Source organism: Agelaius tricolor, unplaced genomic scaffold (assembly GCF_023055355.1).
Source record: "Agelaius tricolor isolate 1412-34295 unplaced genomic scaffold, bAgeTri1.0.p SCAF_1, whole genome shotgun sequence".
In the NCBI taxonomy this organism is placed as follows: domain Eukaryota; kingdom Metazoa; phylum Chordata; class Aves; order Passeriformes; family Icteridae; genus Agelaius; species Agelaius tricolor.
In genome coordinates, this window is record NW_027269261.1 from 81,023,361 (window position 1) to 81,038,987 (window position 15,627).

The 15,627-nt window shown below is 39.8% G+C and overlaps 1 protein-coding gene across 4 annotated transcripts in view; it reads left to right on the top strand.

Moving 5' to 3' along the window:
* The window catches only part of KIDINS220 (kinase D interacting substrate 220), a 75,674-nt gene that overhangs the window by 40,701 nt on the left and 19,346 nt on the right, over positions 1-15,627 (top strand). For all 4 annotated transcript variants that reach the window (XM_071441126.1, XM_071441142.1, XM_071441132.1 and 1 more), the window contains exon 23: positions 12,621-12,799. In XM_071441126.1, the coding sequence (XP_071297227.1) occupies positions 12,621-12,799 (179 nt within the window). The remainder of the gene's footprint in view (positions 1-12,620; positions 12,800-15,627) is intronic.

Below are 15,627 nucleotides of genomic sequence, written 5' to 3' on the forward strand. Positions count from 1 at the left end.
TTATTAGTTTATAGAGCAGCTTTCCCATTTGGAGTCTCATAAATAGATACCAGATATTGATAATTATGTAGCTTGTTCCTGTACTGAGTTTGTTGTTCTCTGCTTTTTATTCTTAAGGGTTTTCTTTTAATATCTTGATATTTTAGATCAGAATCAAGAATATAGTTTTCCTAGTATTTAATAGTTTTTGTCAAACTACTTTTTATTGTGACACTGCAGCTTTAGGGTTGCTGCTTGGATATCTCGTCGCTGAAAGGAATCTTGTAGGTTCTGTGTTAAATGTAAGAGTTTCACACTTGATCGTGTTCTCTATAAAGAGAATCCTTTGATATTACAGTTGCTTTTCCAGATTTTAAAAGATCAAGTGTTAAAAGGCTTTTGAATCACAAGGATTCCCTTGCAGTGAGAGCTCTCCATTGCCTTCCCCTCTGCTGCAGACGGTGCAGAGCAGAGGGTGACCGCGCTGGACTGACCACTTACAGCTCCCTTTAGCGGAGGAGTTACTGTGGATGGTCGCTGTGTGCGGTGGGGGTGCAGCGGTGGGGATGGGGCAGTTAACCCCGTCTTGCCCTACGGCTGTGTCCCCAGCGGTGTCCCCGAGGCGGGCTGTTCCCGCCTGTGCCCTCCGAGGCGGGCTGTTCCCAGCGGTGTCCCCCGAGGCGGGCTGTCCCCGCCTGTGTCCCCCGAGGCGGGCTGTTCCCAGCGGTGTCCCCCGAGGCGGGCTGTCCCCAGCGGTGTCCCCCGAGGCGGGCTGTCCCCAGCGGTGTCCCCCGAGGCGGGCTGTCCCCGCCTGTGCCCCCCGAGGCGGGCTGTCCCCAGCGGTGTCCCCCGAGGCGGGCTGTCCCCGCCTGTGCCCCCCGAGGCGGGCTGTCCCCCGCTGCCCCCGGCAGCGCTGTGCCGCAGGGACTGTGCAGTGCGGCGCGGTGCCGGCAGGTGGCGCTCCCGGCTCGGCCCAGCCGCGGAGAGCGCTGGCGCCAGAGCCTCGGCTCGCTGTTTCCAGGAGAAAGCGATACTTTCATAACATACAAAAAATACAGGAAAGCGGGAAGAATCGGGTAGTCAAGCACTAAGAAGCAAAAGAATAAATATAGTCTTTAGTTAATTCTCCTCTATGCAGGCACAATGATATATGATTTCCATGGTTACATGGTATTTTGCCTCCGTGAGATTCCCATCTTGTGATGTCCAGGATTTAATTTTGCAAAGTGTAGTAAAAGAGAAAGCCATTTTCTGTTACATTGCAGTGCTATCTTTTGGAGTTGAATGCAATAACTAGAGTAAGACAATGAAACGCCGTTCCACGACTATTAGAGTTTGTGTGATGCTGGACTAGTCACCTCTGTAGTACCTTTCACTTGGATAGTATTCATGCCTCTGTGGGGAGGGAGGTGGTGTACAGCTTATGGTTCTGTAGGCTGATATTGCTAAGTATTCAGCTATATCTGGAGCTACTGGGAGCTCTGCTTTCAGTTGGTGGAGTATTCTGGAAAAAAATGCATACCTCAATTTGGTAACTAAATAAGTATACTTGTTATTTCTGTGATTCAATTTGTCATTAAAAATAAAGCTAGCTAATATATTCTTATTATGAAGGCTTGTTGGGGAAAGTAAAGTTGTGTTTTTCTATAGATACTGTGAAGAATATCAAAGACTAAATTGATGAGTATGAAACCAGGTCTGTCAGGAGAAGTGTATAGTTCCTGTTTCATACTGTGCAGAGATGAAAAACCTACTGAATATCATATTGGGAACTTTCTTCCACGGTCTATAACAAAAAACCCAACAAACAAACAGAAAAACCACCCTCACAAAAAACTCCACTAAAACCAAAAGAACACAGACTCCCCCCGCAAAACAACAACCAAAAACAACAACAATGACAACAACAACAAACCAACCAAAAAACCAAACCACACAACCAATTAGAAAACCACAAAAAATCCCAACCCCAGACAGAACCCACCCCCCCCCCCCAACACTCTAAAGAAAATTAGGGTTCAGTTTGTGACACAGGCACATTCTGTGAAGAACCTTTATGAGCTGGTGTCACTTAACATCTCATATGGTAACAAGTAGAGACTCTATGCTCTCAATCTTTTTAGAGGGGAACAAGCCCATGCTCTGTCACTGTGGCAAATTTTGAAAAGAAAATGCTGAATCTGCTTTGTTGGTTTCAGTTTATATGCTCGAGAAAAATGTCTTTACTCTTTTTACTTCCTTAAACTGACCTGCTGTATCATCTCACTTCCATCCTCTCGTTTCAGCCTCTCTCTATCTACTTGTCTGGTTGGTCTTGCTTTCCACCTGGTGTATTTATTAGTAGTAGTATTTACTCCTTCAGGTAACATGTTGCCTTTTCTCATCATCAGGATTTTCATGTAGTCTCTCTCCAGGTTAAGCTCTTAATTCTGATTTTCTTTCTCCTTCCCCTTTTGTGTTTAGGTTCTTTGGTGGTCAAGCTTACTGTTGTCATGACCCATATCTCCATCCTGGTCTAATTTAATTATCTTCACCATTTTATTTATAACTATGACATAGAGTTAATATTTCTCTACATTTATGTTGTGCTGCATTCTCTTCTATGTTACTGTAAAGAGTCAATTTTGTGTAATACCAAAGTGGTTTGCAGAAATTGCAAAAGGCAAATTTTTAAAGCTCTGAAGTGAAATAAAATATGTAGGCTTTCTGCAAATAAATTTCTAAGAGAATTAAGTTGTCAGATTAAAGCAAGTTTCTTTTGAATGTTTGGAACTGAGACTTCTCAGACTTGTAAATTAGCCAGCTATGGGAATGTGCTCTCTTGCAAAGGCAAGTAAAGCATCCATGACACCAGAATTAATGACAGTGTCAGATCTAAATAAATGATATCTTAGGAAAAGTCACTGTGGCTTTTGTAGAAAAAAGATACCTTTCACAAAACTGAATTCTCAACTGAGTCAGTGAACGTAGGAAGAAGACAAGGAAGTATTTTGAAATTTAAGACATTTTAAGCAAGATCTTAATCTAGAACATCTAAACATATTAAAATCTAGGATAATAACAGGCATGATTGCCCCAGGAAAACAAAAGAAGGAAGCAAAAGATAGTAGTATGTGTGTCGTGAGAAACTTGCAGGTGAGGTTTCCAAAAATAATTCTTGTGCTATTTGACATACCAGTGAATGGTCTGACAGAGGGAGGTGATGCCATGTGGGCTTATAACCAGGATAACAGTTTCACAGAAGATTGTAGAAGTAGCTGTGAGTAAGTTGCAGGTCAAAGTCATTGTGGATATAGATATCATACCCTGCTGGGGAAAGTAATCTTATCTATAATCCTGCTAACACAGTAGTGGGCAGTAAATCTGCAGTAAGGAAAGGAATTTATCAATTGTTGCTGATTTCTCTGAACAATGTTTTGTGCCCCACTTCAGTCAGAAAATGAAACAGTGTCTTTAGGAGTTCCCAACAAATCAATGGAAGGGCAGAATGTATTGTATTATACAAATCTGTGATTTTTCTAAGTTCTAAAGACTGATTTTCTAATAATCACATTTCAAAATAGTTGTACCAAAATAGATATATTTAAGAGGCTGAGGAAAGCTGTAGTCTCACATCAAGCAGTGACGAGCCCCAGTTTTGCCAGACTTTCTCCTCTCTTTTCCAGCATTCCTCATTCATAAGGCATTTGATTCATTTCTTTCTTTTCCTCAAAAGTCCTAATTTTTTCATTTCAGTTTGAGGCTTTGAGTCTTGGTTGTCTTTGTTTCTTGATATTTTCTACTTCTTAAGACTAAAGGTGTCAGGGATTGATATTAGCACCATGTTGATCAAAAATCAGGCAATTAAAGCTGATTGTATGAGTAGAAATGTCTTCCCATCCCTTTCCTCATCAATTTGCCTCACTAAATAAGAGGCAAATAATAATCTGCTGAACACATTTTATCTCTTTGTATCCTTTTTATCATGGCAGAAATCAAAGTCTGCAGTACTTTGGCAATTGGAAAATGTTCCTAGAAATAACTGAAGTAATTGCATAACTCTCTTGCCTGTCCCTCTGGAGGCTTTTGTCCTTCCAGAGGCATTAGGGAGAGTTTCTGTATCTATGAGTGAACCTGTTCTCCACTAGATGTGGCAGATTTACCAGACTGCCACTTCTTGGAGCTGTTAGTTGTTGGACTGTAAGATTTATACAATTGAAAGTGAAACTTCAGGCATGCATATACTCTGAGTTCAAGAATGTCTCATATGGCATTTCAGAAAATTATTGTAAATTTCTAGACACTTGAAAAACTATGGACTATGAATTTTTACCCCTGAAGGTCCTGTGCAATCAGTGGTTCTGCTGTGAAACAATTCTGTTGTGAATGCACAGAATTGCTAAAGCAAGGCCTACCTTACACCTAGAACCTATTCAGTCAGTAACTGAAGCCCTTAAAAAGCTAAGTAGAAGACAAAAAACATGTGGTTTGAGCATGTTTGAAGCAGGAGGATAAAATGAGGTTCAGCACAAAGTACAGCAGTAAAGGCTACTTTAAGATAAATGTGTCTAAATTAGTTGTACCAGGTGCTGGGACAGGATGTGTGACAGGTTGCAGGAACCTTCTAGTGCTGGTGAGCAAGATGTGTTGTCCAGCAGGCAAGGAAGGCCACTGTAGAAAAGTTCCAGTTGGCCTTTGGAAAGAAAATGGCAGGGAATGCACTGCAGTCTGCCAGAGCAATTTAATGATCTACCTGTTACAGAGGGCCCTTTGGAAAGAAAAAAGTCAGTATGAACTCGATGACAATCCATGAGAATTTCCTCATGGTCATGCTCGGATACCAGACATTCACCCAGGTAGATGTGTGGTAAATATTGTCGTCTCTCTTATGGGATTAGGATCTAGGTTCTGTATCTTTCTGAATATAATTCTGGCCATTAACCTGCTGAAACTGTGAGAAGTGTGAGGCTGGTGTATCTGAGGAGATAGTCCTAAGAGAGACCATGAGATCAGTGCTTAAAGATGCTGGGGAGGGGAGGGGAGGGTGCTTGTCCCCCATGACTGAATATACAATTTATTTAATGGTACAGAATTCAGGTATTCACACAACCTTCTATTCAGGTGCTTCCTACTGGCTGCTTTTGATGTTATTCTGCTTTTTGGGCTTGATGTCACGAGGGACAGTCCTACCTGTCATTCTTTGCCTGAATTTTTACCAAACTCTGGGGGTTTAAGACAGGGGCTTTGAGCAAACTGGAATATTAAGACAGAACTTTCTGATTTTTTATGAAGATATTTGCAAATAGCTGATGGTCCCTAAATTTCTGTGACTATTTTTATATATTTATTAAAAATATTAGAACAGAAGAGCTTGGCTCAGGATAGAAGAAACTCATGAGCCATCTGTTCAGATTACGATCTCCACCCTTCCTTAATCTCCTTGAAAATATGCTTTTTGGGAAGCTGAGAGAAACTATGGAAATCAAGAACTCTTTGATTTTGAAAAAAGAGATTTCTCAGGACAAGAAAATGGTTATACTTTTTTCAGAGTTGTAGGTAACCATTATTTAAAACTTAGCAACGTGTAATTCATCCATCACTTGGGCTTAATTTAACCTCTGTGATAAAGTCTTTGTGCACATATGTGTGCATGCCTACCTATGATGGATGGCAAATTGGATGGCAATATGATGTGCCGAGGCAGAACACACCAAATTTAGAAGAATAGCATAACTGCTTTCTTTAATTCAGCATCTTTTTCTTTTTTTCCTGTTGGGAAAAGGAGGGAGGGGGCTGCAGGGATGAGGGGAACCAAAGGATCTAAGCGAAACATAGCTCATGTATTCATTTCATTTTAATGCTTTTGCAACTCTTACAGCATTCCAAGGGATGGATTATGGAATATATGCTTTGTCTAGTTTATCAATAATAGAAGGAATTGTTGTTTCTTAATTTTTTCAGTTCCAGTCCAGTTTCAGCACTGGTATATGATTTTCCTTGGGTTTTTTTCCAGTCTTTAGTGAAGTTACCCCTTCTTGAAATAAACCACAGAATGGTTTTTCTTTTATTTTTTTCCTTTTTTCCTGAAATTAAACTGGTTTAAGAAATGAATTGATTTATAAGTGAAACCGCAGTTCATTACTATAGATTTGGAGTTCTATAACATAGTTTCAGTGGTGCCATGTTTTCCTTATAGATTCAGATCTCTTGTGTAATACACCCATGGTAATCAAATTAAGAAATCACTTAGTCAGGTTAAAACATTTTTCTGTGTCATGTACGGTGGAATATTTCTCCTTGATTGTTTACTACTTCAATTTAAGAAAGTATATTTATAGCATACTAAAAATATCACCAAGATATAAATGATATGAAATTATTTTATTAAAGAATTTGATTTCATACAAAAATAGTATTCTGTAGCACTAGTAGTAAAATTTATTTTTCTCCATATAAAGGCTCATTTATTTTTATAGCAATTTGATGACACATCTGCTTGCTTTATTCAGCTGAAAAGAAAATGTTGGTTCTTGGTGTTTTGTAAAATTGCTTTGTTAAATTATTTTCAAAATCGTTCAACTTTTAACAAATGACATTTGATACTAACATTGGAAAGCAATTTCAGCTAATTAAGTAGATCCTTCTATAAACCATTGGAACATTAAGATGACAAACTGTTCATTCAGGATTATTTTAATTGGTACAATTATTGTAATTTTGTTGCAATTATGTGTTGAGCTAAAAGCTTTTGTTTAAATCATTTGAGGTTTTTTTGTTAATATACATAAGTAAGAAGAAAAGAAGTAAAATAAAAATGGAAGATAAGCATTATCTGTTTACTTTTTCATTACAGTGCTTTAGACAAATATCTATTTAATTATTCTTTTAGGAAAGTATGTTACATGCTTTCAGCAATTCTGTAGAAATTTTATATGTTAAAATTGAGCAAGATCATTGAAATGTAACTTTTCTGGAAGGTTATTATGTTAATTCCAGTTTTGACACTGTTTAAATACCTTTTAAGAAAAAGGGTGAAATGAACTTCTGAGGGATTTGTGAGTTGCTTAATGCCTATTGATGTATTAATTTAAGAAGTGTAGCTATTTAGTGATTATAGAAATTAAAAATGAAAACGCTGTGGAAGGTGCCACATTCATCACTCTGATGATAATGTTCTCTGCAATCATCTTTGCCCAGGCCAGGTTTAAATAAATCACTTCCTTTAAGTAGACAATTTAGTATTGTAGACCTCACAGTGAGGCATTACTTCTAAAATATTTAACCTGCTTTTTGTTTTTTGGTCTCCTTTTATTGCCTCGTACTTAAAATGCAGGGCACATAAAGTTATTATGTTTCTTACTGTGCTAATAGTGTGGTCTCAATGTTAAAAGGCAGTGTTCCAGTTGAGTAGTAGGTGGTTTATGCCCACCTTTTTTAAAATTCTTTTGCCTTTTGTAATTCAAATAGCACTGCAAAGCTGTGAATGAATCCGGGCATTTGTAACTGCTTTAACACTTTATTTTAATCATAAAGTATGCCAGAGTTGTTTAAAGAACAGAACTTTTTAATATGGCTCAGTGACAGTGTGTGATACCGGGTGTGGGAGATTAGTTTAATAAATACCAATCTTTTAAGCATCAGAATAGGTTTTTTTCTTTCTGAAATGATCAAAAGCAGGAACACTTTAGGAGGAGAGGTGGAGAGGTGGTTTATCTGCTGGTACTTGAATTGAATAGAGTCAGTTTTGCAAATCAAGCTTTCCTGAATACCTATGGTAATAGGAGTTTTTAAATAGCTATTGCATCTGTTCAGTGAAGTCTCTTCTGCTTAATATGCGCTGAGGGGACTTGAATTTTTGTCTACATAGATATATCAAACTATAGCTTTCTCTTTTTTTGGTCTTTATAAAGATAAAGCATTTGTTCCCTTATGTTATGTTATTGAGTGTGTGATGACTTTTTATTCCTATTTTTATATGAATGGGCGTATAAGCGAATGTTCTTTTTCAGTGTCCAAGTGACCTGTTGCAGTTTTCAGTTTGAGAGAGTATTTGTAGCACAGTTGCTGATGTGCTGAAAATACTGCAAAGTTCCTGGAGTGATTTGTGTGAGAGCTTTTAACACTGTCACTGTATTGACCAGACGTGAGAAGAGTGGGATAAGTAACTTCAGTGCAAAGCATAGGATTTGATTATTAGGTATTAGAGATCAGACATCAAATTAGCAGACTGTTAAGCATAAAAATTTCATATTGCATTCCATAGCAGCCAAGATTTTGTAGTTTTGTGTTTCTCAGTATCAAACCTGTAGAAAAATTTTTCTCATTTTTAATGACAATTATTTCATTATTTTAAGCAACATTTTTGACTTGTACTATCTTGAGAGAAAAAAATTAAAAAGCCCATAATAGATAAAACATGACATGCCTTCATGCTCATGCCTTCTGTTGCTCTATTATTTAATAGCAATTAATGAAGTAATTTGCTTTTTATGGAGTGAGAAAGTTAAATTATTCTTGTCCATGCAGTTGCTTGCTCCTGTAAAACAAATGAAGAAAAAAGTTAGGTGTGCAAAGATCAATTTGAAGCATTTCTTTGTTTTTACCTTCAGGGAGAGAGGTTTGGAAAGAGCAGAGAGAACGGCCCTTTGGGGTATGAGGGCTTGTAGAGAAGTCAGCCTCCCATCAGTGTGGGAACAGCAGGGTTCTGCTCCATGAGCGAGGGTGGGCTGGGAACTGAGGAGGGCTGCGAGGCAGGCACAGCACTGTGAGCAAGGGGAGCAATTCCTCAATAGCCAAACAGGAAAAGTGGAGCAGGTTCAGTGACAGTAACCAGGGACAGCCAGCAGCCCCATGGTGTGTAGCCACAAGGCGCAGCTCAAGGCAGGAAGTTAAGCCAGTGGTCAAGGTTAAGAGCAAAGGTGCATAGATGTAGCTTGGAGGAGGACCAAGGGCAAAGGTCTGACCTTAAAAGCTGTTCTTAGCTCAGGCAGGAGAGCCCTGCAGTGAGGCTCCTCACAGCTCTTGTCAGCAGAGCCTGGTTACCCAGCTACATTGGGTCAGAGCCAGCCCGCCCCAAAAGCCCTGGCTGGGGGAAGAGGTGGGTAAATCCTGTTGGCATATTCCAGGGCCTGACACAACCAGTGGCACAGGCAGTGCGGGCACCTCCAGTGCAGCCTCCAGTGTGGGTGAAGGTGGGTAATTTTGGCTGTTGCCATTTTGGCACCACCTAGCAGGGTAGTGAAGGAGATGGTCAATAGGTACAACAGCTTAGCACCTTCCTCTGAGCTGTGCTGGCAGCATTCAGTGCTGGATACACTGTCAGACATTGTTTGGTTATTTTCTAAGTCAGTCATGGAAGTACAAGGTGAACATAATTAGAACAAATTTGAATCTAATTTACAGAATGAAAGATAAGATGATGTACCTCTGTGTACTTGTACTAAATTGTCTATATTTGAGGAAGAAGCCAGGAATAATTCAACATTGTTGCAATGTAACTTACTCCCAAATGAAAGCAGTTTTTAATTTCAGCTGCTCATGGGAAAGCGATACGAAGAGTAGTGGAATTAATTTTTAAGGTTTGCTTCAATCAATGAAATGTTTTGTTTTAGCTTCATTCCTTCTAAATTCAAGTAGTTTCTCCTGGAAAACAGACGGTCTGTAACACTGACACTTTCTGATGTTTCTGATTTAAAAAATAATAATTTTGCCTCAGGAATCTAGCCCCAAAATGAAAAAAGTGTGTTCACAGTGCTTTATTTTTAGATCTGCATGCTTGTATTTTAGCAAAAGTAACTTCTAAAGTGCTTTAAAGGCTAACCTTTTATTTTTTTATCTGAGAAGTGCAGGCACGTATGGTTTTTGTGGCTCTTTGCCAAAAGATTATCATTTACATAAATATTTCTTTCAAAGGCGTAGTTTAAGACATTGAGCTCAGAAGGTTAGAATAGAGACCTCAATCTGCACACCAGCAGTGGGCTATTGGCTTCTGAACAGTAGCTTTGTTCATCGCATTCGGAACACTGTTCGCATTCAGACTTAAGTAGAGCTGGCATTAAAAATCAGCTAATTTGTTTCATGTGATTCATCAGCTGTGTGTTTTATTTAAATCTATGTCACATTCTCTTTTGGCTTTTTATTTTGTAGATTGAAGTGTTGAAGTAGGCCACTCTTTAACTCTTCAGTTCCTGACTTGAAAAATGACTTAATTTTTACATTTCCAGTGTTGAACTCTTGTCTAAAATACAAACAGTAAATATATATAACAAATATATATAGCTAAAGTGTGCATTAAGGATCTTGGTTTTTTTTCACAATCTGATGTTTGATTCAAAACATACACATTTACAGTCAGTTTAGTTGTAGTTTTATGAAAGGCTAAATAGAATAACATAAGGTAGTAGCTAAATATTAGTGTAAAATATGCATTTCTCAGATTCAGTGGAATATACAAGTTTTACTTTGATACTGCCAGCGTTCTTCTTTTTTTTCTTTTGACCCTTCACTTCTTGAGGTTAGGAATACTTTTAGCTTCTACTAGATTTCTTTAAACTCTGCCAGAGAATGAACTGTACCCATTATTTGAAATTGTAACCTTTGAGTGTCAAGTTTGTCTTCTCACAGAAGCACCGCCTTTTATTCTCTTAGGGCTGGAGTCTCTGAAGTCTTACATACATTGAGCTTCCCTAAACTGGATAATCCAGCTGCCATCTGGACAATGTCTCATAACAATTTGTTCTGCAGAACCTTTGTTAGAATAGGCTACACTTGCTTTTATGCTTTATATTTGTTACATTTTTCCTGTGCTATAAAGTGACTTCTCACTGTGAATATAGTTATTGCAGACTGTTTATGACAGCATGGTATGGCAGTATCCTCTGTCTGTTAGGTACATGGTCCATTGTTTTCTCATAAAATTTATAAGAATTTGTTAATTCTTCTCTTAGTATATGGCTAGAATGTGGTAAAAGATCAGACTGAAAGATTACCACAGCTGAAATACATTTTTAATGCAATGGAGTTGCACTTACTTCAAGCATGTAGCATTGATTCTCAATTTTTTTATTTTTCTTAACATTAAATGCTATGTATTCTGTGTAAATCTGCCACTTTTTTTTTCTGGAATAATCCCATGGTACATAAAATTCTACTTTCTGTGGAGGATTTAAAAATAAAGATTAAAAAAGATTGTTGCTTTTAAAAAGCAGACAAATGGTGAAATAGGGTAAGATTGTTCAACTAATGGTAGACTTAGTTCATTAGCTCTCTTAAAATACAATTCAATTACTATACTACCAGTTGGGGGCTTCTTTTAAGTGTTTTTTTTTTTCTTTTCAAAGACACAATGTGATTGCGAATTTATTTAATGTAAGAGATTCCTAGTGTATTGGTGATTTATGTAGTGTGCATGAGTCTCCTGCCTTCCTTCCCATCCATGCATCAGTGCACTCATTTCCCCTATGACAGCATTGGTAGTTGCCTTAGCTCTTCTAATTGTCCAGTAGTTGAAGAAAACACACTTTCTTTGTTCTATGCTACCTTCTTCTTTTAAGCAAGTTACAGCTGTTCACAGAGCAGCCAACACATGTATGCTGTTCCCCTTTATCATGGAGTTGTAGCCTTAACATGTCTTTGAAAAGAGCCATTAAAAATCATAAATAATTTTATATTTATAGGATTTTTTTTGGTTTTTTCTCCTCATAATTTTTTTTCCATTTTTACTTTATGTATAGTGTGGTTACTTCACTGGTATCCATATAGAGTGGTGTCACAGTCACTTTATAGCCATTTCTGTAACTGTGTTCACTGTTCTCAGTACATTCTTCCACTGTTTACATATTTATTATGCTAGGTGTGAGTACTTTTTCATAATCTTTAATTTAGATTATAATTTCTCATTTGATATGTGATGCCAGTATTACGAGATGAAATATCAAGTAAGATAGGTCCATCTAACCAACAGTGTCAGCCTCCATCACTTGCTTGGTAGAAGCTTTTCATAAACTTCCACAAGACTAACATTTAATCCTACTTGTTCCTTCCTGAAACTCCCCTTTATACTACTGCTCACAAAACCCCCACTGTTGCTTGACAATAGTCATAATGCATGAACAGTCCCTTACATTGATCATGTCTCATGGTTTTGTTGTTTTCATTTGTTTGTGGCTTTTTCTTAGAAGGTGAATTGCTTGAAAGCAGGTGGTTGTTTTCCCACTTTTTACAAAGAATGCACAGTTAGATTTTGATCAACTTCTGAGATGCCTGTTCCTGTTACAAAAAGTTAGTTTAAAAATGAGGTTGTTTTTCCCATGGAATTTCTGAATTGGGTATAGGAATTTGAATAGATGTTTGGGGTTAAAGTTCACAAATGTTAACTTCCCCTTACTTGGGATTTGACATTACTGATGTATGGCTTCTTTGACTTTTCTCTGAAGCATACCATTAGATCAGATTCTTCAGCAGTTTAAGGTTTTTTGCATATTAGAAAACATTACATTGCTCTTTCTGCAGACAGAACAGCTTTTTATGGGTTCTCTTGTTTTTCAGAGAACAGGGAGAATGGGTGCAAGTGTACTAGTATTTCACCCTAGAATACTACTTTGTAAACTGAAGTCATATTCTTAATAAATATGGTTTATGATGTATCTAATTTCACCCCCCAGAATTTCAAAGAATATTCCTACAACTAAAGATGTTGAACCTCTACTTGAAATTGATGCAGATATACGGAACTTTGAGGTATTTTTATCCTCACGAACACCTGTCCTTGTTGCACGTGATGTAAGAACCTTTTTGCCTTGTACAGTGAACCTGGATCCCAAGCTACGAGAAATCATTGCAGGTGGGTATGATTTCAAATAAATGGAAAATCACAAATCTGTCATTTATTTTAAGTTGACCTACTTGGCATGTCACACAGAACACTCATTTCATGTTCATCAAATCATACCTTCAGATTGTCTGATTTGACTTCAGTAAGAGGCCATTCAGTTTCACTTAATAGTTTTGCTGTAACACCCAGACCATCCTGGACTAAAGCTTCTCTTCTGGAGGGTGAAGTCCTATGTTCTTGCTTTGCAGAGTGCTTTAGGAGATGGAAGAAACCAATACACACAACAATATTTTAGTAGAAGAGATGCAAGTTGGCTTCAGATCTTTGTTAACAATTTTGAAAGTACATGTAAAACCCTGTAGAAATTAAGTCAGTGAAACAAAGTCTTCTCTAGGCTGGAGAACCCAAATTCTTTCAGCCTTTCCTCCTAGGGGAGTTGCTTATAATGGCTTAGGTAGGAAGGGACCTTAAAAACTAGTTCCAACCCCCCTGCAATGTGCAGGGATACCTTTCACCAGACCAGGTTCCAGAAGCCCATCCAACCTGGTCTTGAACACTTCCAGTGTTGAGGCATCCATAAGTTCTCTGGTCAACCTGCTCCAGTACGTCACCACCTTCATGGTAAAGAATTCTAAACCTACTATCAGTTTGAGGCCATTCCCCCTTGTCCTGTCACTACATATGCCTGTAAATAGTCTTTCTCCACCTGTCTTGAAGGCTCTCTGCAGATGCTGGAAGGCTGCAATTAGGTCACCCCAAAGCCTTCTCTCTGAAAAATCCCAATTCTCTCAGCCTTTCCTCATAGTAGGGGTGCTCCATCCCTCATCAGTCATCTTTGTGGTCTCCTCTGGACTTGCTCAAATACATTGATGTCCTTCTTGTTCTGGGGATCCCAGAGCTGGATGCAGCACTGCAGGTGGGGTCTCACCAGGGCAGAGGGACAAAATCCCTCCCTCTCCTGCTGCCCACACTGCTTTGGATGCAGCCCAGGACACGTTTGTCTTTCTGAGCTACAAGGGAACATGGCTGGGTCAAGTCCAGCCTCTCATCCATCAGCACCCTCAAGTCCTTCTCAGCAGAACTTCTCTGCATCTGTTCATCTCCCAGCCTGGATTGTTACTGAGAGTTGACCCAACTCAGGTCATCTTACTAAACCTCATAAGATTCCCATCGGTCCCTTTCTTGAGCTTGTCCAGGTCCCTCTGGATGGCATCCCATCCCTCAGGTGTGTCAACTGCACCACTCAGCATGGTGTCATCTGCAGACTGGCTGAGGATGCCCTCATCCATTCATGTCATTAATACAGATACTAAATAACACTGGTCCCAGTACGGACCTGATGGACATCACTGATGTCTGTTGGAACTCTGAGCCATTGACCATTACCCTCTGGATACAGTTGTCCACACCCAATTTCTTATCTGTGTAACAGTCTACCCATCAAATGTATCTCCAATGTAGAGAGAAGGATATTGTGGGAGATTGTGAAAAAGCTTTGAAAAGCTTTGTAGAAGTCCAGATAAATATAGATATCTATAGACATCTGTCCAGAGAGATATCTCTAGCCCTTCCCTTGTCCACTATGCAGTCCATCACAGAAGGCCACAGGGTTGGTCAGGCAGGACTTCCCTGTGGTGAAGTTGTTGCTAGCTGTCTTGAATCACCTCTGTCCTCCATGTGCCTTTGCAAAACTTCCCTGAGGATCTGGTCCATGATCTTCAGAGGCACAGAGGTGAGGCTGACAGGTTGCTAGTTCCTGGGGTCCTCCTTGCTACTGTTTTTAAAATTTGCAATCTCTCCATCTCTTATGTTGAGTGCAACCTCTCCTCCCCTCCTTCCTCTCCTGTCCCATTTGAACAGCCTGCAGCCATCAACAGTTGCACTCCAGTCATGGAATTCATCCACCAAGTTTCTGGAATGGCAGCTAGGTCACAGTTTTCTAGCAGCATGGTGGCTTCCAGCTCCTCCTGTTGGTTGCCCAGTCTGTGTGCACTGAGGTAGAGGCACCTCAGCTGGGCTGTCAGCTGTGTCACCTTCTTAGAGGAGCACCCTTTAATTCCTTTGAAGTATTTTAGTGGTGTTTCCCTGTTGGCTTCTGTTACCTCAGGAGTTCCTGGCTGGTCTCCGTAAGACTTTCAGTGGAGGAATTGTTTCTGATGTCCAACATGAATGTCCCCTGGCACAGGTGCCTTTTGCTTGTTATGGGGAGAATACAAGGTCCCCTGGATCTCGGCTTTTTTCTGGTGGCTGTTCTGTCTCAGGGAGGCCAGAACGTGATTCCAGCAGTCTCTGTCCTCTGACTCTCTCATACTTCTTAGTCTTTCTGCCTCCTTACTTAACTCTTGCACCAGGCTGGACCAGGGTTGTCTCCCTGGTCATGTCTCACACACCTGTTGTCTCTACTACATCCAGCACTGGTGACAGGCTCTGCCCCCCGCAGCCTGAGACCTGGATGGGAGCTCTGTCTGTGTTGTCACATCCTTTCTGGTGAGTGCAGAGGACTAAGGGTTTGTGCCTTATCTGGATGCCATATCTGAGCTCCTTCTGAGAGGATGATGACCACCCAGGGGGCTCACCTCTTGGGTAGGGTGACTGCACCCGTCCTGTGCCCTGGCCACTCAAACTACCTTGTCACACTCCCTGGCCTGAGGCTTGTTGGGGACCTTTTTTTCTTTGGCAACTCCCGGGTCTCTGTAGCACCTGCTGTGAGAGCATTGACAGCCCCCGATGGATCAGAAGAGGTCCCTGTGTGCTGAGATTTGTCACTCTGCCGTGGTACAGACCAGCCTTGGTGCAGCTTCTCTTGGAGAGTGACTGTTAGGTTCCTTTATGCCACA